The sequence below is a fragment of the Buteo buteo genome, chromosome 2, assembly GCF_964188355.1.
Source record: "Buteo buteo chromosome 2, bButBut1.hap1.1, whole genome shotgun sequence".
NCBI classification, from domain to species: domain Eukaryota; kingdom Metazoa; phylum Chordata; class Aves; order Accipitriformes; family Accipitridae; genus Buteo; species Buteo buteo.
The window spans coordinates 1,400,595-1,422,668 of record NC_134172.1 but is presented as its reverse complement, the minus strand read 5'-3'; the positions used below and the strand labels follow the sequence as shown (position 1 = coordinate 1,422,668).

Sequence of the window (22,074 nt, the reverse complement as noted above, 5' to 3'; positions counted from 1 at the left end):
GACGAGACATGATCGCGAGACTCAGGTGAAACATGGAAGTGATCAGAAGAGAAAAACAGTCTAGTTGTTCTCCGAGCAGTGAGGAAAAAAAAGGTCTCGTGCACGAGAGCCAACTCGATACTTGGTCCAAACACCAAAGGAAATGCCTTTTCATCTCCCCAAAGCCAACACACTCCCTTCAGGAAGAGCCACGGGGCACTTTCGTGTCTCAAAAACATCGGCACAAGAAGCAAGCAGAAGGTAGCACTCACAGTCAAAACCCAACATTTTAAAGTGAACCCCTACTAAAAAGGCATTTGATAGCAATCTAAATGAAGGCGTGGGAAACAAATTGCACTAGAGTAACAAGGCATCAAAGTAAGAACACTTGATGAAAAAGAGCAGCCACAAAGCCTAATGAATTAATTTAATGGGAAAACTGAAGTCATACAGTTAAAAATTGGACTGTACAGAAATTTCTACCATTAAAAACCCTATTCTGATGTGAGGGAGGGTTCCAATAAGTCTTCCTTACAGATCAGCTCTATAAAAGACTTTTATGTTACAGCTGCATAAAGGAAGTGTTAGACTCGCCCAGCTTTGGACACCTACAACTTGCTGATTGATGCTTTAAAACCTCATTTGAAGAGATTACTTTGCATAATCCAATTACATTTACTTTTACACATTTACAGAAAGGTACAGTATTTTAGTTAGAAAAGCAGCTATTAGGCATGGATAGTAAAGGCTTCCTTCAGAAGTGCTCATTCCACCCCAAACCGCAGGCAATTACGTGAAATAAAGTGTGATGACAGAACCCTCAAAGAAAAAGAAGACTGAACATATATAAAAAGCATCACAGCCACACCAGCTGTTAAAGCCAAGAAAACGGGAGCTCTGGATTTGGGACCAAGTCAATACTTTGGCACAAATACTATTAACTCCTACTTATGCTCAGCTTCAGAACAAGAGCTTTGAATAATATTTTATTGATATCTGTTACTTCCGTTTTGTAGGATGTCAGGAAATTGCACCGGCTCACAGGCTATTGCCTGAAACTGGCAGGTTACAGCTCTTAGCAAGCACGCTCCGGTCACAGGTAGGACCATACTGGCCCACCAGCAAGTTCGCACAGCCACGGTGCACAGGGGACAAAGCAGCCTAAGACAGAGCTCAGTCAAAGAGGAAGCAGTGGGCTGGTCTATGCCTGAATGCTTGGGAATTTATGACTTTGAAGAAGAATCATCTGCCTTTTAAAATAAACCTGGTGAACAAAAGCAAACCCTGCTCTTTGGGAACTGTCACTACTTAATGCCTGTACAGACACCTCTGCCTGAGGGCCACGTCACACGCTCTCACAGAGGTGAAGTCCGCCAGACATCCCAAGTCCTCCTCCATCACTGCCCTTCTGCAGAAAGCTAGGGGCACCACTGAAGAGCGCTCCAAGCATGCAGAAATACCTATTGAACGATTGTTAAAAAAGAAAAAACGCAACACAAATAGATGAACTTGCTCCATGTCCCAATGTTTGGTCCCTTCGCTAACCACACAAGTTTGCCCTGCTCAGCCACGTTCCTCCAGAAGATGCTCATCTTGGATACCTATCTAAAGTACTTGGTAGCTTGTCTAGCCCTTGGTAGCTGGTCTCTGCCTGTAGTTTCATGGTACTTTAAACCAATAACCTGCTCTTTGAGAAAGACAGGCTATCCTTGCAAAAAGGCAAGGCAGGATGACAGTATAAGGGAGTACTTGCTTCTGAAACCAGAGCCACTAACAGCCCCAGTGCAAAAGAATCCAACACACCACAGCCCACTAGCTTCATCCAGTCTTGGAGATCTGTGACAGAGGTGCTGAACCACCTTAAATTTACAGGGACTCTGAAGCATCAAACCATGAAAACATAACATTGGAACTCCTGGTCATGTAAGCAAGAGGTCCATGTGCCAACCTGACGCTGCTTGATCACAGGAGCAAGACTAGCATACCTGCAAGCAGCAGATATGAAGCTCTACAGAAACCATCAGATTTCTCAAACATTTACAAAGGAAAAGAACTCTGCAAGTTTATCCCTGGACACACTCCATTGCTGATCAGCAGCCTGCAGCGCACATCATGGCATTTCCATCACTATTTATTAAGGAGCAGCAGCCAACCAGAAAAACTGCGTACATTTGAGCCTCTAATCCCCTCCTTTGTCCCCACTATTAACAAAATATTTTCTGCTTTGGTGATGGTGAATAGCTGGTTTTGAAGAAGCCCCCTGGAATCCTTACGCCTTCAGTCAACAACCTAAAGAAGAAAGAAAAGGTGGGATATTTCCTAAAATGACGTGGCATGCCTTCGTGAGTAACTCAAGACGACCAAGTCCTGTACGCAACAGCTCCAGTGACTTGTTCCCCTTTTGCAGACAAGTTGAGCTGGGTGTGTGGCCTCCTCAGCAGCAGCAGGCTGCAAGAGGACTGAAGTGTTACCACCGTCACAGAATAGCTCGGTTTGGAAAGGACCTTGGGAGGTCTCTGGTCCAACCTCCTCTCAAAGCAGAGTCAGCTCTGAGGTCAGACCAGGTTGCTCAAGGCTTTGTCAAGACCTGACTGACCTCTAAAAGCGGCAGGAATGGAGACTGCACCACCTCCCTGTACAACCTGTTTCAGTGCTTGACAAACTTACATCCAGTCAAAACCTCCTGTGTTCCAGCTTACATCCCTCTTACTCCTACCACACATCACTGAAAAGCCTGTCTCTATCTTCTTGATGACCTCCTCATGGGTACTGTAGGGCTGCTGGTAGGTCCCTCCAAAGCCTTCTCCTCTTGGGGCTGAACAAGCCCAATTCCCTCAGCATCTCCACAGGGAAAGGGCTCAGGCCCTTGGACCATCTCTGGTGGCGCTTTGCTGAACTCACTCCGGTTTAATCGATGCCCTTCTTGTAGCAGGGGACCCAATCCTCCAGATGCGGTCTAACAACTGCTGAGCAAAGGAGAGGAATAATCACATCCCTCAATCTGCTCCCTGTGCTCCTGTTCGTACAGCCTGGGATGTTGCCAGTCTCTGCCGGCTCGTGCTCGGTTCACTGCCCACCAGGACCCACAGGGCTTTTTCTGCAGAGCTGCTGCTCAGGGTCAGTCCTCCCAGGTACAGGACTTTGCATTTGTCTTTGCTGAATTTCACAAGGCTTCTGCCAGCCCATTCCTCCAGCCTGCCTCAGCCCTCCTGAATGGCAGCCCTGCCCTCAAGCATATCAACGGATAATATGCAGATAACTGAAGATTTAAGCAGACGCGGCATGAATTTACTGCTGCTGGCATCTGTGCATCTGTTTTGGTCCAGCTCACTCCGAGATGAGGAGTGGGCAGAAAGGGCATGGCAGGCAACACAAGAACACTGTCACTGAAAGCAACAGCCAGGCACAGGCTGAGACTTAAAGACATAGTAATCTATTAGTATTAGAAGTGGGTCAGGAGCTACAGGACCAGTGCTGTTTGGACACAAAACGCTGGTGGGTTTTCAAACAGCCTAGAACTGCCCATTTGCAGAATCTGTCATCAGTTCTGCGCTAGTGCTGAGCTCCTAGGAAACTTCACCTTGGAGCTTCAGACACAAGCATAGCAGGCAGACAACAAGCAAGCAGCTCTTCTCCATTTGTGCAAGGCCGCCTGTGTGCAGAAAGCAGTCTGGGGGTATATACAACCTCAGCCTGAACAGATCAGCTCTGAAGCACAGCCTGTCAGAGTACGCGGTTCTACAAGGGCAGCTGGTCAAGCTCCAGAAGTCAGGATTTTCCCTGATTTGCAGGAGACAGATGTGGGAACTTCTGACATGCCCGATGTTATGTGATGACCTGTGGCACTACAAGCACAACATATGACACAACAGCTTGAGTTTCAGTTGCTGGAAGTTCTGGGTGTAATATTAAAAAAAAAACCCCGACAAAACAAACCTAAATGTGAAAAAAAAACCCTAACCAGCATCACCAGCAATCTCAATCTACACAGAAGAAAAGGGGGCTGATCAGGCCACTTCAGTAACTGATACCCTGTTCTCTTCACTTACAAAATGTCCTGACAACTTCAACTCAAAGGAGTTACTTTCCAGGAAAAATTTATACTCTTTTCCTCCGTTTACCTGTGAAGTCCTCCAAGAGTAGCTGGTATCTTCAGTGGCTGCTTTCGCAAATATAGTCTCTTCCTTAGAGCCCAGAACAGAAGAACACTGCAGGTTGGTTTTGTTTCACAGGCAAAAAGGGAATTTGAGCATCTGCCTCACTCTACTGATAGGCTGCATGTTCCTGGTCAGTTGAAAGTCTTCTAGTGGACTCAAAATAATATTTAATAAAGTGGACTCAGCGTAGAGGCTCAGGTGTACAACTAATGCCCATCAGTGTACTTGGGAGAAAGTCTGTATGGGGGAAGAGATGACAGCTTATTACATGTCTAAGATCATAAGAGATATGGGAAAAGCAAATAGGAAGCCTTTATTTCCTTGAATACAGAATTAAAGGTGGCCACCGCAATTCTTATGCTGCAGGTTTAAAAACTTGCTTTCACAGAACTTAGTTACACCATGGAACTCGCTAACACAGATTTGCAAAGGGTAGGTCTATCGGTGGCTATGAACACACCAGTTCAAAGCAGGCCCTAAGCACTGAGTGTCAAAATGCTCGAGGAGTGTGACTGTGGAAGGCTTGATCTGCATTTGCCCCATTTCTTACAGTCTTCACAAAGCCTTTGCTATCTATCAGATCAAAGACAGCGATGTGAACATCTGGGCAGACACAGTATATACACACACTCAAAAGCTACTTGTGAAAAAAGTCAAGTTTGCTGGAGAACAGAGCAACGGAGCTGGCAAACCAAGCTTTAGCATTGGAAACTGTGTCTGGATCTAGATTAGCTCACACAAGGGAGATGAGCACTGCCTCCTTGTACGTCCCCATCCTCGCACTCCTCCCATGCTTTGACTCCAGTGTTGCACTCGGAAGGTACCACATGAGAACTGCAGCCACTTGGTACGTCAAGACAACATTATTATGGTCTTAAGAACCCTGGCTTGAGTAGATCTTTTATTTTTAATGAACTCCTATACTTTCAACACCCCCCCCCCCCAAAAAAAAAAAAAAAAAAAAAAAGAAGAAACAATTGCAGCTGCAAGCATGCAAAAGCAAAGGCAGACTAGCAGAAGCAGATACAGGGCAACTCAAGCTGCCGAGGGCAGGAGGGTGGCAGGGACTGAACCTTGCCAAAACAAAAAACTGGAGACAAAACATGGCCCAAAGACATAGAGGGCTTTGTAGCAAAAGAAGAAATTCACAGCTATGAGGAATGTTATTCACTGGCAAAATTAAGGTTGATCAGGGAATAAAAACGTAAAAACTGGAACAACGTAGCTCTGTTTCAGAAGACCAGGAAAGCTGGGAACTGAGAAATCCCCAGCCTGGGAGGTGCCACATGACAGAAGACTCAACCTCTCCAAGCATAATTTAGCCATCCTCCTTCTAACACCACACGCCTACAAGATTCTCTCTGCACTAATGAAGTGATTAATATTAAAAAACCTCTTCTGAAGCACCTGAAGCTGGATCAGACTTACCACACACTGAGTGGCTTCACATGAGGTCTTATGCTCTGACATTGGGCAAGTATTCCTTCAGTGAGAGAAAGGCTGTCAAACCTGCATTAATGCAAAGATTCGAGGACTCTTTTATATTCAAATCAACCATAGTCAAACTAAAATCACTAAACAGAAATTAAATCAACTTTAAAAAAAATTGTTTCAAAGTGTGTCATGACCCTAAATCTCATAGTGATGCTCGTTGGGAAGCACCCTCCTACCTGGACCAAGGAGTCTGTAGAGCTTTTTTCTCTCTTAAATCTTGGAGATTTAAAAATAAGCAGCACTGCAGTTTTTCTGAAGAAGCCCATAAACTGAGAAGCTCCTCTATGTTTGAATACAGGGTTGGCTGCCCATTTTTTGCCTTCCTGACATGGGACACAACAACTGTATCTTAAAATTAGCTTAGGATACTTGCAGAGGAACAATCCTATCACATACCAGAACTCCAAAATGCTGAAGTTGAGCAATAATCAAGCAATACCCAACCAAACTGGGATTAAGCAAGTGGAAATTACTACTATCACTATGGCAAAAATGAAGTCCTATTTCTATAGAGTTTGTAGGTTTTTTTCATTTTACAAGTGATACCGCTTCAAGACAGTGGCTCAAGCATAAAATGTGGAAGCGTGACCTACATAAGGGGGAGAGCTTAAAAACAGCAGACGCAGGAAGAGATAAAGCCAAAAGGTTCAATAAAACAAGATTTAGCAGACTAAAAAAAATCCTTTACACGTTAGAGATTGTAGACATTTTCTAATGCGTGCTCTGAAGCATTCCACTATTAGCAAACTGCCAACTGCAGATTCACATTACAGTGAAACAGATGAAGAACAGTTTTTAAACAATGTCCAAGGTATTTATCTCTATTAAATAAGCCTCTACCTCTATTAAATCAGCTACTTGAGGGGCATTGGAGTGGTAAACAGTTTTAGTATTTTTGTTTCACTGTAGCAGCCGACGGGGCATGATGCACAAAGCTTGGAGCCAATTCAAATCCTCCTGCGCACCTCTCCCTATTTACCATTCAAAGAGAAAATCTGCAAACGCAGCCAGTGTTATGTGAAGGGAGTTCCTCCTTTGGCAGCCAGGATTTCAGAGAGGGGGAAAGCAGGCTGTGCTCCGACGTTCCTCTGATCTCCGTAGGGGACGTGCCTCGCTGAAATCTCGCTCTCCTACTACTGAATGAATTGTTTCACAGTCTTCATATGGGAACAAGCAGAGGACTGCTCCAGGGAATGCCTGCTAGCTTCACTGCAGAGCAGCTCTGCAGCACTGCAAGATGCACTCCTTCCCACTGGGAATGGTTTTCAGAAAACCCAGAAATCTGCACTTATAACCAGCCTCTCAGACACGTCCTTTCCTTCAGCACGTCCTCTCCCCACATGCACTGCAGCAGACAATCCCGTAGCCAAGAACTGTGAATAATTAACCACAATAACTCATTTAGCATCGCATCTCAGGGGAGAGGCAGAATTTCCACTTCGCTTGCATATTGCGTTTGTCACTCCCCTCTGGCGTGATTCATCCGGCGCTGACGATGGAGGCATCGGCGTGCTGAAGTCGGACACCTCTGAACGCCAAGGTGCACCGTGCCGGGCTGGCGGGGCCCTGACACCCACGACGTCTCACAGCTAAGGGCTCACCATTATTTTTCTACAACAGAGCACGTACGACGGAAGATACTTTGTCGAGAAGATGCTTACTGTGTCACACCAGCAAGGACAACCGTTCTGCAGGGCAGCACGGGTAACCTTCAAATATTAATTCATCTTCAATAATACATTCTTGTAAGGAGTTAGGAGCTGCTCAAACTTACTGGAAAAGCTCTGCAGATGTTAAGACCACAGTACAATGCAAATCACTAAAATACATCCGGCATCCCCAGTGGAACCACTGTCCTGTGATTGACTCTTATTTACTATTTCAGCCCATAATGCCTCCTGCCTGGCCAGGTTTTCACAGTCAAGAATATACCAGAGAACACCCAACGTGGCTTTAATATTTCTGCATTACCAACCACTGTAACACTTTGCAAACCCACAAGTATGCACGTATTACAGCACTGTGGATGAATACTGCAAACCCATTTACACCCGTATGACCTTGCTTTCCTTTTATCTGACTACTCCCTGCGTGTCTCCTGTCAGCAAGCTCATTACGTACAATGGATAAAAAAGAAAGCACTGACAGTTGTTAAAAAACATTTACCAAAAGGAAGTGAACTCAAAATTCTTATCTGTACCAAAAAATCCTGGAATTGCAATCAGTCCAATAGGAAAGTAAACAGCATCCAGTAGCTCAGTTTAAAACCGCAAGTTTTAAATAATGAAATGCACAACACTTACTTGAAAAAACCACAAGCCCAAAATTACTGACAAAGCATTCTTTTGCATATTTCAACCATTGACAGAAAATTATGCAAAATATATTGGGGGGAAAAAGGTTATTAAAGTTACTCATCCAGCCATAGTGGAAAGTGTATTCTTACCTCCTCATTCTATTTCTGCTTTGGGTCAGAAATTATTTACTAGCTGAAAAATCCCCCCTGAAGGGAAAAGTTAATGACAGCTATTAATACATATCTATCACTCTTTCTCCAAGAATTTAACGAAGTTTCTCGTATTACACACCACAGGTATCACTTGTACAAGGCACTTCACATTTCACAGATAACCAGAATAGCGCACAAAGAGAAATCAATAACGTGCTTCAAATGATACAACCAGCAGCAAGACTAGTAACACAGGAAGAAATTGGGAATTTTCTTTTCTGTTCTAATTACAAGGTACAGCTTTTCACAGTGAAATTGGAATCCAATTTTACTCTTCTATTTCAAAAGTCTGCATTCCACGGGAAAGGAGAACAAAATAAGCTCAGTCAAAATGACGTTAAAGTAAAAAATCTGGGAAAGGAACTGCTAATGGGACTTGTTTGAAATCAGTGCCCGTGCCTGAGAACAGCAACATACTTCTGGTCATCGAGTTGACCAGAATCTCATCGCACCCAGGCACCAAAGGACAAACCAAAGGCAGCCAAACTCCGAGCACAGGCTTGCACTGGAGAAGCAGGGATCAAGTTAAACTGTACGTCACAGCAAAGTGATTAACAGAGTCCTATTTCAAGTTTTTAAACTCAAAGCTTTAACCATCAAGCCATGTTGCTTGCTATGACTAGCAAAAAGACAGTTAATCCAGACCCAGAAAGAAAAACCCTGGGTGAAGCAGCAAAAGCTTCTAAGAAACCTCTTGGGCTGTGCATTGTACACCGTTTGCTGTAAAATTTTTGCTTTACGTGGAATTGACCACCAGCTCTCCTCTCTGGAGAAGCTCTCCTGGCTCGTCCTGGTTTCTCTTTCACCAAACCGGCCCGTGGACACTGGCCCCTGGACTTATTTCAGCTTTTTAGCATGTCCCAACAAATTCTGCAGTCCAGCAGAACCAGACGTGGCCATGCCGATGAAAAGCAGCTCACTGCAAAGACTGACCCTCGACTGGAGGCATTCACCAGCTGTGTCCAGAGACTGACATCTAAGCTAAAGAACATTTTTGTGGAAAAAGCTTCACTGTTAACTTCTAGTTAAGAGATTTGGCTTAACTGCTTCTGTCTCTGAAACCAGAAAAGCCATAAGCAGCAATTTTTTTTTTCTTCCATTTATAAATGCCTTTTCACATCCTTTCATCACTTTGTTTCCTACCATCTCTTCAGCTTTCATCAATCACTTTGAAGACATCCGACTTAGCATTTTGTTCATGGTCTACTGAACCAACAGTTACACTTTTAGTCACTATTAAGGTCAGAAACCTGTTTGAAAACATCAGTAAGAACCAAGGTAAAGTCTGGAGTTAAGAACCACGAAGCTGAACAGGAAATTGTGCAGGGTATTCCATCTCCAGCTTCCCCTCGGGGCTGTGTTTTGGAAGGTTTCCCACTGGTACTTCTCAGTTACTAAGCTTTTTTGGGGATTTTCCTCCAACGCAAACTGAATGGGTCAGTTCTTCCTGCAGAGCTGTTAGACAGACCAGCAGGCAGCAACTTGTCTAAGTCTCCAATAACATCTTTATACCTGAATGAAGAATTACACTGTGGTATTCATCACTGGGGTTTCTCGAAATTGGCCACCTTAGAGACAGCAGGTTGTTATTGGAGAGAAGCTGAGAACTCAGGTAAAGAAACTGCTCCTCCTTCTTACAAAAGCATGTCAAGCTCTGCACTGGGAAGCTGTACACCAACAGCTCTGAAGCCAGACGTTCCACTACAGGACTAAAAGCAGCAAAAAAGAGCTTTCAGATTTCTTCTGCAAGTGTATCTCAGCCCTCTTTAGCAGGGTGAAATTCATTTACCCACACCCTCCAAACTTTGGCATCTCCACCAAGATTGCAGGAGACTCGTGGGCAGGCACGCCGTGAGGGAACTTATGGATGTGTGGTTATTAAGGTGAAGTTCACCAGTCTGTTTCAAAGGATCCCAAATTAGTAAACGAGCAGGAAAAATTGCTACTGATCTATGTATGTACAGGTTGGTCTGTTGTTAAAGTATTGGACTATTAATGGTCCAAGACTTACAAGTCCAATAAATACACAATTGCCCTAAAAAAGAGAAAGTAAGGAAAATACGTAGAAGTTCTGTAGTATTTATCACAGATTCAACATGACCAACGTGAGGTGATAAGGGATTGGTTTTTAATGTATATAATACATGGGGTGTGTGTACACAAAACGCAACTGCTGACCACTTCAGCATGTCAGTAAGATTTCTGGAGGCTGCTACATGCAACGGAGATTCTCCCTGTGATGTACTTATTTGTCAAGGAAAGTCAAACTCTGGGCATCTTAAACTACCTAAACAGAAAATCAGGTCAATTTGAGTCACTATCTCTGGGCACTGAAGGATCCCTAAGTTACTATTTACACACACACCCCCAGGACTGGCTCAGTTGAACTCACTTGAGGAAACAGCGAACTTTCCCATTTTCTCTCCTTGCCCTCAAGTTATACAGAACTCCACTGTGAAGCCAAAAAGCTTTGGCACTTATGGACTTCCCACGCATTTTCTGACAAACTTCCACTGAGAGCCTGAGGAAAAGGGACTATTTTGCTTTCTAGATCAGTTGGGATATGGCAGAAAAAGCAGAGGGGTTTGCCTTTGAACTCTCAAAGGGCCTCTGAATTCTCACCTTCACAAAAATATCAAACCAGCAAACTGTCAGACTAGGTAAAAGGCAAGATCCTAGTCCTGTATCTGTACAGCATGAGATAGCACCAGATGCTTCCCTGTCATGGGAGCCAGAAGTGCTGCACCTCATCCATCAGTTTGCTGCCCTCTAACAGGAGGGGTGGTGATGGTGGAAAAGTCAATCTATTGACTAACTTTAATCAAATCTGAAAAAGAGATGTACTGACTAATTAACACAGTACCACATTGCCCACAATACTCACTGAAAGGGATCACTGGGGATACAGAGGACCTGGATGATTACAATGGGGCTGAAGTAATAAGGTATTATGTGAACCAAGGATGTGAATATATTAGAAATCAAGTTTTATTAGTCCCCTAGAGAATACAATAATGCATTTAATCTTGTTACATTTTCAGTCTCAATAGCAGCTTGTAAGTAAGAGCTAGTCTAATGGTATGCAATGATTCCCCCCTTTAATCTGTTTCCAATTTGCTATTTTTTCATTCCACAGAATGTTTCTTCATTCTACTGATAAGTAAATAGACCTGAGTAGTCAATACAGCATACGACAGACAAATCGAGCTACAATATTATTTGAATCTAAAAAAAACCCAATAGACCGTATTTTATCACAATCCCAATTCAATTTCAGCAAAAACCAAAACAGCTCCCAAAACAATGTCAGCATTTTTTGTCCACAAGGACACAATATATCCAGGAGCTCACTGACTCTGGTCCCTTAAAAAGATCATTAGCTTAAGCATCTAGATCACAAGACGACTAACTCTTACCTTCCTGTCCAATTAGCATTACTCTGCATCTGTTGATCAAATCAAGTGGTTTTTTTTTTTTATTGTGGAGATTCACACAGCTAGATTAGATAACTCACATTTTCATGGTCATCTGCAAATCCTGCTAGTTTACTATGCACTTCTGCTCTTTTCCAAACCATACACTTAACACAGGTCTTTTCCCAAAATGAAAACTCAGGCTCCTGCAGGCTTTCAGTTGCCACATCCTATTTTTGATTATGATAGCCCAAACTCTTCAGTTTCTTCAGCAGCAGCCTATGCAACATCTTTCAAAATATTTTCAGCTAACAACTGATCAGGTCTTCTTTTAGAATAGTTTTTGGTCAAGCAGTTGACAACTGACAAAAGCTATTCTCCTTCACTGTGCTCTAGTTGGATTATCAGTTTACTACACGCCAGGCGGTGGGTGCTATTCTGTTTTAAATTATAATTTCAACAACATTTAGCACGTACAGGAAAGCCACCAATTCTAACTCCCATAAACATCTTCATAGCATAAGTACAACATTTGATAGTCTCAATCCCTTTTAACAGTAAAATGGTTCAACGGTGAGACTGCAAATACTGTTAGCAACTTAATTACTTAACAGGAGGGCTGTCAGTTTTCCCATTAAGCACAAACAGTTGTTTTGAGTAAATGGCAGTAATATTTTTTATGCCCAGTGGATGTTCCTCCTCCTGAGGTGAGGCACAATCACAATGCCACCTAATTTCTCTGTCCTTCAGTATTAGGAATATCTCTACCCTTGGCATCAAGCACAACTGAAGGGCAGAAGCCAGAAAGCCAAGCCCTAAGTAGGGCATGGGAGCATATTAGAATCAGGTCTCCTGCCAAAGGAAACTGCTTAAGGAGCTTCCTGCCTCTGCTTCTCACTTGGGTCCTTTCCCCTAAGTTTGTTTTTTTTTTTTTTTTTTTGGTTTTTTTTTTTGTTTTGTTTTTTTTTGTTTTGTTTTGTTTGTTTTTTTTGTTTTGTTTTGTTTTGGGTTTTTTTTGTTTGTTTGGTTTTTTTACACAGTTAGGCATGTCATGAACTGAAGAATTCGAAGGAATGATTGTTTTTGAAGGAGCAGAGATCACTGGGTGAAAAAAAAAAAAGGTCTAAGGAAATACAAACAAGCTAAAAACATCTGAAAACAATACTTCGTGGCAGCTCCATTTTTCACTTCCGAGCTTGGCCTGACTGTCTCTAAGGATGGAGATTCTACAACCTTGCTGGGCAACCTGACAGAATTTTACCTGACAATACCTCTTCCTCTGATTTTACTCTATTATGAATGACTATTAAGGCAAGGGGATTTTCTCCTTCCAACTCTTACCTGGCTGTGGTGGGTGAGGTGGTGGCATTTGGTGGTGCATCATAGGGTACGGTGGGGGCTGCTGATGAGGCAGTAAGCCTGGATGTGCTGCTGCCCCAAGGGGGTTCATCCCAGGCCCACTGGAGTGCTGGTGAGGCTGCTGTGGGTTTTGACTGTGCTGCTGCTCCATTTGCTGACGAGCCCTTAATTCAGCATATTTCAGCTGTTCCATGTGAAAATTCTGGCGTTCCGTCAGCAACTGTTGTCTCTGCTGCTCTAACTATGTCAAAAATAGGGGGGGAAAAAAGGCAAAGCGAAGTTAAGAACTATACATTTAAAACATGTTTCTGCAAATCAAATACCTATCCTATTGATACACAACTGTCTGGTTTGCAGCAGGTTTTGGTAAAGGGGTCGAGGCCATTCTCCAGCTGGAACAGATGAACCCACCTTGCTCTGTCCTAAAGAACCTCTCAGTAATACAACACATTACTGAGTGAGTACTGTGCTAAGCATGCAGCCTTAACACAATTCTAGAAGAAACTGTTATGTTTTTCTCAATCTTCTGTATGTTGGAACAGGAAACAAAAGAGATTTTCTAGGCTAAGACCAAAGCAGAATATGTGTGCAACAGCACCAGCTCAGTGATTACAGGCAGGATCCCACTCTGTAACTTTAAGTGTAGGACTTGAACATCATGATAGCCAGACAGCAATGATTTGCACTATTAAGAAGAGAATTATATAAAAACTCATGTAATTTAGGCCAATTAACATAAAATAGGCTACTTTGTTTAATTATGAAGTCATGTAGAGAGTAAGCAAGCCCAAAATGAAAAGATAAAAAAGCTACAGAAAATATTTCTTAGTATCGGGCATCTATAGGATTAATCACTGTCCTGGTTAAGGAAGCATGTGTCGTTTGGCTTATTTAAAAAATTTAAAAAACTCATTTCTACATCTATTACTCTTCAGCAATTGGACACATGGATTTGTGTGACTAGTTTACAAATATTTAATGAGTATTTTAAGATATATTCCATAATTTATCTGAAAAGCAGGTTGCCAAGGAGACTTCCACCTAGCAGAAGTTCTCCAAAAATCCCAAAGCTCCATCAATACTTTGTGTTAGCAGTTTGACTGCTGACAAAGCATGGATGAAAACAGAATACTACAGAGCACGCATTCACCAACAGAACCAGATGGGGACAGAGCCTAATGAATAATACATCCTCCTTGTTGGGGGCTGGTTTTCTGCATGTAGAGACTACAATGTGATTATTCATGCTGCCATGACTCCTTTTTCCTTGACCAATCTGATATGTTAGCGGGAAGAACTTGATAAAATGAAGAGGCACGTACACCAATGGTGTAATTGTGCATGTGTGGAAACAGATTCAGTAGGTGGCAGGCAGTTCAGAGAAGAATTACTGCAAATGACCCGAAACAACGGCTTAGGCAAGAAGTATGGCTACACCATACTTATTATATTCTTTTTATGCTCTTTTGTATTCCTGCTTTGCTCTCTTCATGGTACCCTATCCTACTACACTTAAAAAAAAAAAGTCTTTACAAGTATCCCCAAAGAGCATCCAGTGCCTGCAAATACACCTTGTACTTAGGAAAACCAGTGAAAACTTCCCCTTCTACACATTCCCTCCTCAGGATGAGAAAAGACAGTTTGACAGAAGAAAAGGCACATAAACACAAGTTATAACATGAGCTGGTCTTAAAACTGATGCAGAGCCTAAAACATCTGGTTCCGTACTAGGTTCTTGCATTTGTTGTAGTACTTTCAGAAGCAGGTTTATGGACACAACCTACAGTCGTATCCCAAAGATTAGCATTAAGACAACGGGTAGTAACACATTTTCCAGTGGGCAGTCTATCAGTAATTTGTATTTGCTCTTCAACGCTCAAAACTTAGTTATACCTGCAGCAAACGTCAGGCAAGAGTGAGGCGAGGCACCTTAACCAAGATCAACATGTATCAGTTTGCCACACAATCTCCCTATGCAACCTGATTCAGGAAGTCAGGCAAATTTTTAGGCACACTGTCATGAACGCTACGCTCTTCACAATCCTCAAATTTGCACCAGCACGTTTCCGCAGTGTTGTGAAGTGATTCACTGTTAGAAGGGACTATTACAAGCACTTAATGTATACTCATACAATAACCATCGTCGTACTACAATTTCGTCTTCAGCAATTAACTCTTCCCTAAACAGAACGAGTAAAGAAAACATTCACATGCTATTATAAATTCTGGGTCAACAAGGCTCCTACCAACATGATCCCTGGTTACACACAGAGTTGGCAGCACTGAAATTACTTTAGCTTAAACTCTGAAGTAAACATGTTTTGTCTAAAAATCTAACACCCTCCAGTCGCAGCACAGATTTCTTTCAACACTTAGAATCGCCTTACCTTTACCTTGAGAAAAAGCCAGTGCAGCAAATAAGAACATATGCATAGCATGCAATGGCACTAAGGAATTTTTTTTGCTTTAATTATTCCACTAGATATCCACACTGACAGGTGAAAAGACCAAATTTAACCATCAGAAAGCCAAGGGAAAAATTTGTATGCACATTTCAAAAAAGGAAAATGTCATATGCCTCAAAATGGAAAAAAATCTGTCACTAATAGAATATATCCCCCAAAGAAAGAAATCTACAGCGAACCTTTTCAAAATAGTTAGGTCCACTTCTTGAGCTGCCAATCAGTGTCAAACACCACACTGAAATGGTTGAGGATGCCGAGCAATCTAGAAATTCTTGCTGACATTCTGCTACAACAAAAGACCACAGTTTGTCAAACTCTATCAATGTGATTAATGCCAAAGTAAGAATGTAAATTCCATTAAATTCACGCGGTAGGACAAATGTGAAAAGCCCTAGCATTATGAGTCAATATCTTCAAAGCATCTAGAGTAATTGCTTATTGACAAAAATGAGAAAGCAATACAACAGAAAAATAAAAAAATTGACTGCTCTGATAAAAATGAAGCTTTGGGTCATCTTTACAGTAGCTGGAGAGAAACTGATTCTCTGAAAGTATGCTGCACTATATATGAAAGAACACTTAGTAACTGACATGTAATCCAGCTGCTGACAGGCAGAGACAGCATCTCTTCCACATTATACCCTGATGTTAGGGATACACAAGTTTCCAGTGAGGTGTCACTAATAGTGCTACAATATTAATACAACCTTGCTTGGGATGCACTGCAGAGATGCTCTCTTAGTGTCACCACCTTCTTCAGCTGGCTAGACCTCAGTCAAGACCTATGCCCTGGCTTACAGCCTCACTAGACTGAGGACAGAAACCAACAACCTTCTTGCTTAGCTTGCCCAGCTCCTCCTCCTCAGTCACACTTCTTCATTAGATTTGTCAATTCGGCTTTGTTCTATTTTGATGCTTTTCTGGTCCTTATGAGCAAACACCTTTTCCCATCTCCCTATGTCACTGCCTCCTTCCCTTCTCTTGAAGCTGCTGTTGCCCTCTCCAGCTCAGGCAAACCCATCATCACCACAAAATGAGAAGCTGTTACTCCCGAGCACATATCCTCCTGCTACTGCATCTCACTTTGAGGACTTTCCCAAGAGCTACTGAGAATGCCCTCCAAAAACTGAGCCACACGCTTAAAACCAAATCTCCAGTCTAAACCGGGGCAGGAAGGAAAGACAGAGCGAGCTGGTTTCCCTTCCCTTCGGGAAGTCAGGTTTCCTCCCATTTCACTCTTGTTACAGGGAAAACCCATTCTTATTAAGTCAGACACCATTCATGTGAGAAGGCCTACATAAAGGCTCAGGACCAATTCCACATTCATGCTTAGACAACAGGAGTACGGATTAGGAAGCAAATCCAGGATACCCCCAGTTTGTTGCTTGTGGTAAAGGGAAGATGCTGGATAAAGAAGGAGAGGCCTCAAATGCTACTGTAGGGGGTAATTATGAATTCCAGCTGAAGTAGAAAGACCTGCATAAAGCTGAAGTTGCTAGTTTTCCAGCTGTTAGCACACATATCTTTGCAGTGACTGATTTAATCCAGAATCCCTACTTACTGCCTCTTTCTCTCTGTCCATAATGGTTTCCAACTCCTCAAAATGGCGAAGTTTTATCTCCAGCTTCTTCATCTGTGTCTCCACCAAAAGGGCGACCAGAGACTTGATCTTTCTTTCTTCCACCGCTGCTAGGTGCTGAGGATAAAACACAGGTTTTTGCTTTACACATATCTCACAAAATAAAGCACTTTAAAGGAACGAATAAGCCAACTATGCCTGTATCTAGCATTAGCCATCCTATTCCACTTCTGGACAGAAAACAAGGATTAGATTATCAAACTTACACTCAGAACCAGAAGCCCTTGGAAGATTATTAAGCTTTTAATCAAATAAATAGGTGTCAAGTTTTAATATGAGAGGTATTGTGGATGCTCAGTACTCATAAGCAATCCAGCTTTGCCTTGAAGCCCTCCAAGAGCTGTGCAACAGAGAGCACTTTCAGTGGAAATGCAAATGAGGGAGCAAGGGTACGTTGTACCGAGTCAGCTGTAGGTCATCCAAAAAGCTGTCACCAAAACACACACTGGAGGCTTTTACCTGGAACGACCCACAAAAACAGTGAGATGACTCTTGCATGCTTTTGCTATTAAAATATTTTTTTCTCAAGTAAATGAGAAGCTACGTATCTAGTTAAGCATATTCCCATTACATGCACCACCACACCACTAAAACGTAAGCTTTCTCAGCACAGCAGTTTCACCTCAGGCTAGGGAGAACTTGCAGAGAAATCTCTACACAGGTATTAGAAGAAACTGTTTAAAAAAAAAAATCTCCAGTTTCCTTTTATAACCAGGTTGCACAGTATTCCTACTGCAGAAGAAAGCTGAAGGCAAAGCTGTATTTAACCTGCAAAAGCAAACTGCAGAAAAAGGCAAACAGATTCTTCACAAGGCTTTAGCTTTACTCCATTTACATATACACACTTACACATAAATGATACAGGAGATATATATATGTGTGTGTATGTACATGTGATATATGAGACAGCTTATAAAAGTGCTTCACATTCTCCAAGTGTGAAAGGCATGTTAATTATGCTTTCTACTAGCTTTTGTTAAAAGCCTGCTGTTCAAAATGAAAATACGCTCAAAACACCCACCATGGGTACTGCTTGGGAGTTTCTGTATTAATAGTCAAAGGATGTTTCCTAATCATAGAGTCCAAGCAAAGCCTTACTGACACATCCAAGGGTTGAGGGGGAAGGAGGATTGGCTTTTGAGAAGGGAAAGGTGAGGGCCGAGGGGAAGAAGGAGAAAAGAGAAAGCTGGATCTCATCCAGCTCAAGCTGCAAACAGAGACTCATATTTAGCAAGCTGTGCCCCAGACCTTGGCTCAGAACTCGGAGAAATACTGAGCTAAAGAAAGGAAGCATTATAAAACTCCCTGGTAATCCTAATTATAAACAGAATTTCTCAAAAACATATGATACTGTTTCCATCACTAATATGTTGTGTAATTTGACAGCATTCACCTCTGGTAACCCACAAGTCTTAAGTAAATTTAGGTGACATACATTCAAGGCTCTCACTAAGTTTAATTTAAAATCCGGTACAGTCTGAGAGAACCAGAGTGATCCCCCAAGTTCATCTAACAGCATGCCACTGTGAAATTCAAGTGGGCTATTCAGTTAAATAATGACCAAACAGTGGTGCACACATTTGAAATAAAGTAACTGAATGGCTGAAAATTTAGATGTCAATTAATACTGTTCAGTAAAACAAACTCATTTGTATGAAAAAATCAGAGTGACAGAAGTACCTTTGTTGATACACACAGCTTAGGACAGTCATTTTGCCTTGCTTGATGTGTGCAATTTTAATAATGAAACCAGATTAACATAAAACCAGCAAAGCACATGATTAGGTAAAAAGACAGATCTCAAAATATACCTTAGAAAGGAAATAATCATTCAAGTTTTTTTCTAAAGAGACTGCTCCTTAGCCTGGCATTACCCAGTGCTTTCACATGGAAAAAGAACGAGTCACTACTAACTCTGCAGCAGACAAAAAAATAGTAAGACAAAATTAATGACTTAAATTGCCTGATAAACATATTGGTGCATTCACCTTAAGTCATAAATAAGTAAAAAAGAAGATGGTACGTGACATTATCCTGGGAAACAGCAATTCTGAATGACCTGAGCATCACTAATCCAGCCAGTGGACCTGGCTTCTGGCTGAGAGCGGATACTGAACAATGCTTTGCTTTACTATTTAAACACAAGAGTCCCAAACACAAGTATAGCCACAAGTGCCTCTGCGCCTGGGCTTATGCCCATTGCCACAATACTGACTCTAGTTACGCTGCTCAGCAATTCTACTTCTGGGTGAATACTGATAAACTTGGAAGGAATCACAAGACTTGCTACTGACCGAGCACACACACATTACAGGCAGTTTCACAGAACCTAGCCCATCCCCTCATCTTAAACAGCAAGAGCATGAGTGTGACAACCAGTATAGACAACTGTAAAACTAGACCACAGGAGACCTCTGGAAAATGGACAAATAGCACCATCTCACTGGAATACTGTGCTGAAGTCTTCTCATCCACACACGAGAGTTTAGCTGAAATTGCAACAGATGGAGAAAATTACTCTTTCTTCCTTTCCTCTTGCTATTTTGTGAAAGGAGACTAGATGCTTCATCTAGCTTTTGTTTTGTGAGGCCAAGAGGGAATAAGACTGTCTTTCACAAATGAAACAGAAGAAATAAAGGTGGCAGGTAACGCAGAATTATCTAAATTAAGGCACACAATGCAAAAAACTAAGTCCTGTCACGCGTACATTCAAGCATGAGATGCAAAAGGTCCCACAGTGAGTTTCTAGAGCAGCAGCAAAAAGGAACCAATTAAAGACATAATTTGATTTGCCTATAACAGAAGATAGGATGTAGCTGCCTGCAAAAAGAAGAAAAGTGATTTTAGCAACAGGGTCTCTTCTATTCCTGAATTTTATGTTTCCAAATACCTACAACAAGTGAAAAAAGCAGTTAAAAATCAAAGGCTTTTTAATCCAGTAGGCAAAGTGCTGCAGCGGTACAATGGTTAGTAGCTGAAGCACGTTAGACTTCGAATAAAGCTTATCAGCAAAGTTTGCCACCCATGGAAAAAACTTATGGACAATTACAGAAGGTTTTGCATCACTGGCATTTTTGATATCAGTGTCTCCTAGAAAAGATGTATTCAATCACAGCTACAGCAAAATGAATTCAGGAAGTCATGAGATCAGTGTTATGCAGGAGGTCAAATTATGACCAGGACAGTCCTCTTTGGCAGTGTAAGTGATGGATCAAGACCTGCAGCAGAAGCTCTGCAGCTGAATCACACCTGGACAAAAGCTAAGAGCAATCTGCAGGAAAGAGTACATTTTCTACCAGGTGCTACTTATGCATAGAAAGGAAAAAATAGCTTACATTGATTTAGGAATCTGAGAAGAAAATGAAGAAAAGGGACTTTAATTCTAATATTGTTTGTACAGAAGCCATAACCTGTAAAAACACATTTTAAATTGTTGCTCTATTCTATATGTAGTAATATAGAGTCTCACCCCAAATGTACACATTCACTGGACATCATTTCTCAAATAGCACATCTTATTGGTGAAGCCACTTATCCCAAAAGAAAAAACACTTCAAGTGCCTGTCTTTAACCCCTGTTTCTTCTTAGAAGCCAACTGCAATATTCCTCCAACATAAAATTGTAAGAAAAACAACTCTGTAACAGCTCTTCACATGGCCAGGTCTTGAGTTTATTATTAAGAACTGAATTACCCTCTCAGACAAGATACAGCTCACTGAAAGCCTTAATATTGTCTGGGTTTTTAAGTGCAAGTGGAAAGAGAAATCCCTGCTGAACTTGAATTCTACTCTGAAGTGTGAACATCCTAATTATAATATATTATTTCCTGTAATGTAAAGCTAAAATTCTTCTAGAATATTATTATTGCCATAATGAAAACTGCCATTAGCCAAGTCCCTTCTCCCTGTAGCACTCGTTATCACCAAAGGAAGGAAAGTAGGAGATCATCTTTATTTGGAGCAAGTAGCCTTCCATAAAACAGAGATTAAGTTTCATGCCTCCTTATATATATATATGCTGGGTTTTTTCCAACTTGGCTGAAAATATCTCTAAGTGTGATTGAACTGAAAGTAAGTTATTCTCTGTAAAAGAGCTTGGTGCTTGGAGCACCATAGGTTCGGAGGCAGACAGGCAAAGTGATGCACAAGGAGCTAGTTAGGACTCCGCACTTCACCAAAATAACAAACCTGAAGTTTGCCTGAAAAGTGGGATTCCACAGGGTGCCTAGCTCTGACACTAAGTAACACTGAAATCACACAACTTGTGATTTTAGAACCTGGCTTGAAAGGTAGTAACTAAAAATATCCTCAAATCTCATGGGTTCATAAAGGAGGAACTGTATCATCCATGACAAAACATAGCACCACACTGTCCTCAATATATATGATGCAGTTGGAAAAAAAAGTCTAAAGTTAAAGTTATAAGAGTCAAAGATTAGACTGGGAAAGTCAGTACGACACATGCAACACCTCATTACAGCTACTATTATGTCCTGGAAATCCATCAGGAAATAAACACCATCCATGCTTTGCTTTTGGTATCTATAAAGTAGGTGACATGCAACATGGCACTGAGTCCAAGAGCAATTAAGAAACCCAAACTGCAACTTGAATCAACTCCCCACCCACCCAAAACAAACAAACAAAAAACAAAGAGAAAATGAATTTTGAAAAAGATATTCTAAAAGAAGCAAAGGCAGTCTGGTTTCTGCAAAAAGAAAATCAAAGACAACATGCAATTAGTAATTATAGGGTAAAGAAAAGCTATTAGATAGGACACTGATTCAAACCACAGCTCATTAAGAGACTACAGACAAACAGAAGTTTAATGATAGGAAGACAAGAACGTGCTTTTAACAGACACAGTCCCTCTTAACACAAAAATCATTAAGCTGTCTATAAAAAAGTTGTAACACTAGAATTGAACATCACATTGTTTTTACAGACAAAGCGCCCAAGCACAGAAGGATTGTGTGAAGTCCACCGAACAGCCGGCGGCACAGCAAAAAAGGCAACATAAGTGTTTTATCACCCAGACCTATGTCCTCAGCATTACAGCC

The 22,074-nt window shown here is 41.7% G+C and overlaps 1 protein-coding gene across 2 annotated transcripts in view; it reads right to left on the bottom strand.

The window, feature by feature from the left end:
- SMARCC1 (SWI/SNF related BAF chromatin remodeling complex subunit C1) overlaps nucleotides 1-22,074 on the bottom strand; it is a 92,020-nt gene that overhangs the window by 3,906 nt on the left and 66,040 nt on the right. The window contains exons 25-28 of one of the 2 annotated variants that reach the window (XR_012652490.1): nucleotides 16,938-17,072; nucleotides 12,894-13,152; nucleotides 5,565-5,645; nucleotides 4,101-4,373 (exon numbers count right to left, since the gene is read on the bottom strand). Coding sequence is in view for 1 of the 2 variants with exons in the window: in XM_075042880.1 (XP_074898981.1) it covers nucleotides 12,894-13,152; nucleotides 16,938-17,072 (394 nt within the window). In the remaining variant the exon portion in view is untranslated. The remainder of the gene's footprint in view (nucleotides 1-4,100; nucleotides 4,374-5,564; nucleotides 5,646-12,893; nucleotides 13,153-16,937; nucleotides 17,073-22,074) is intronic. The other variant, XM_075042880.1, reaches the window with a different exon arrangement.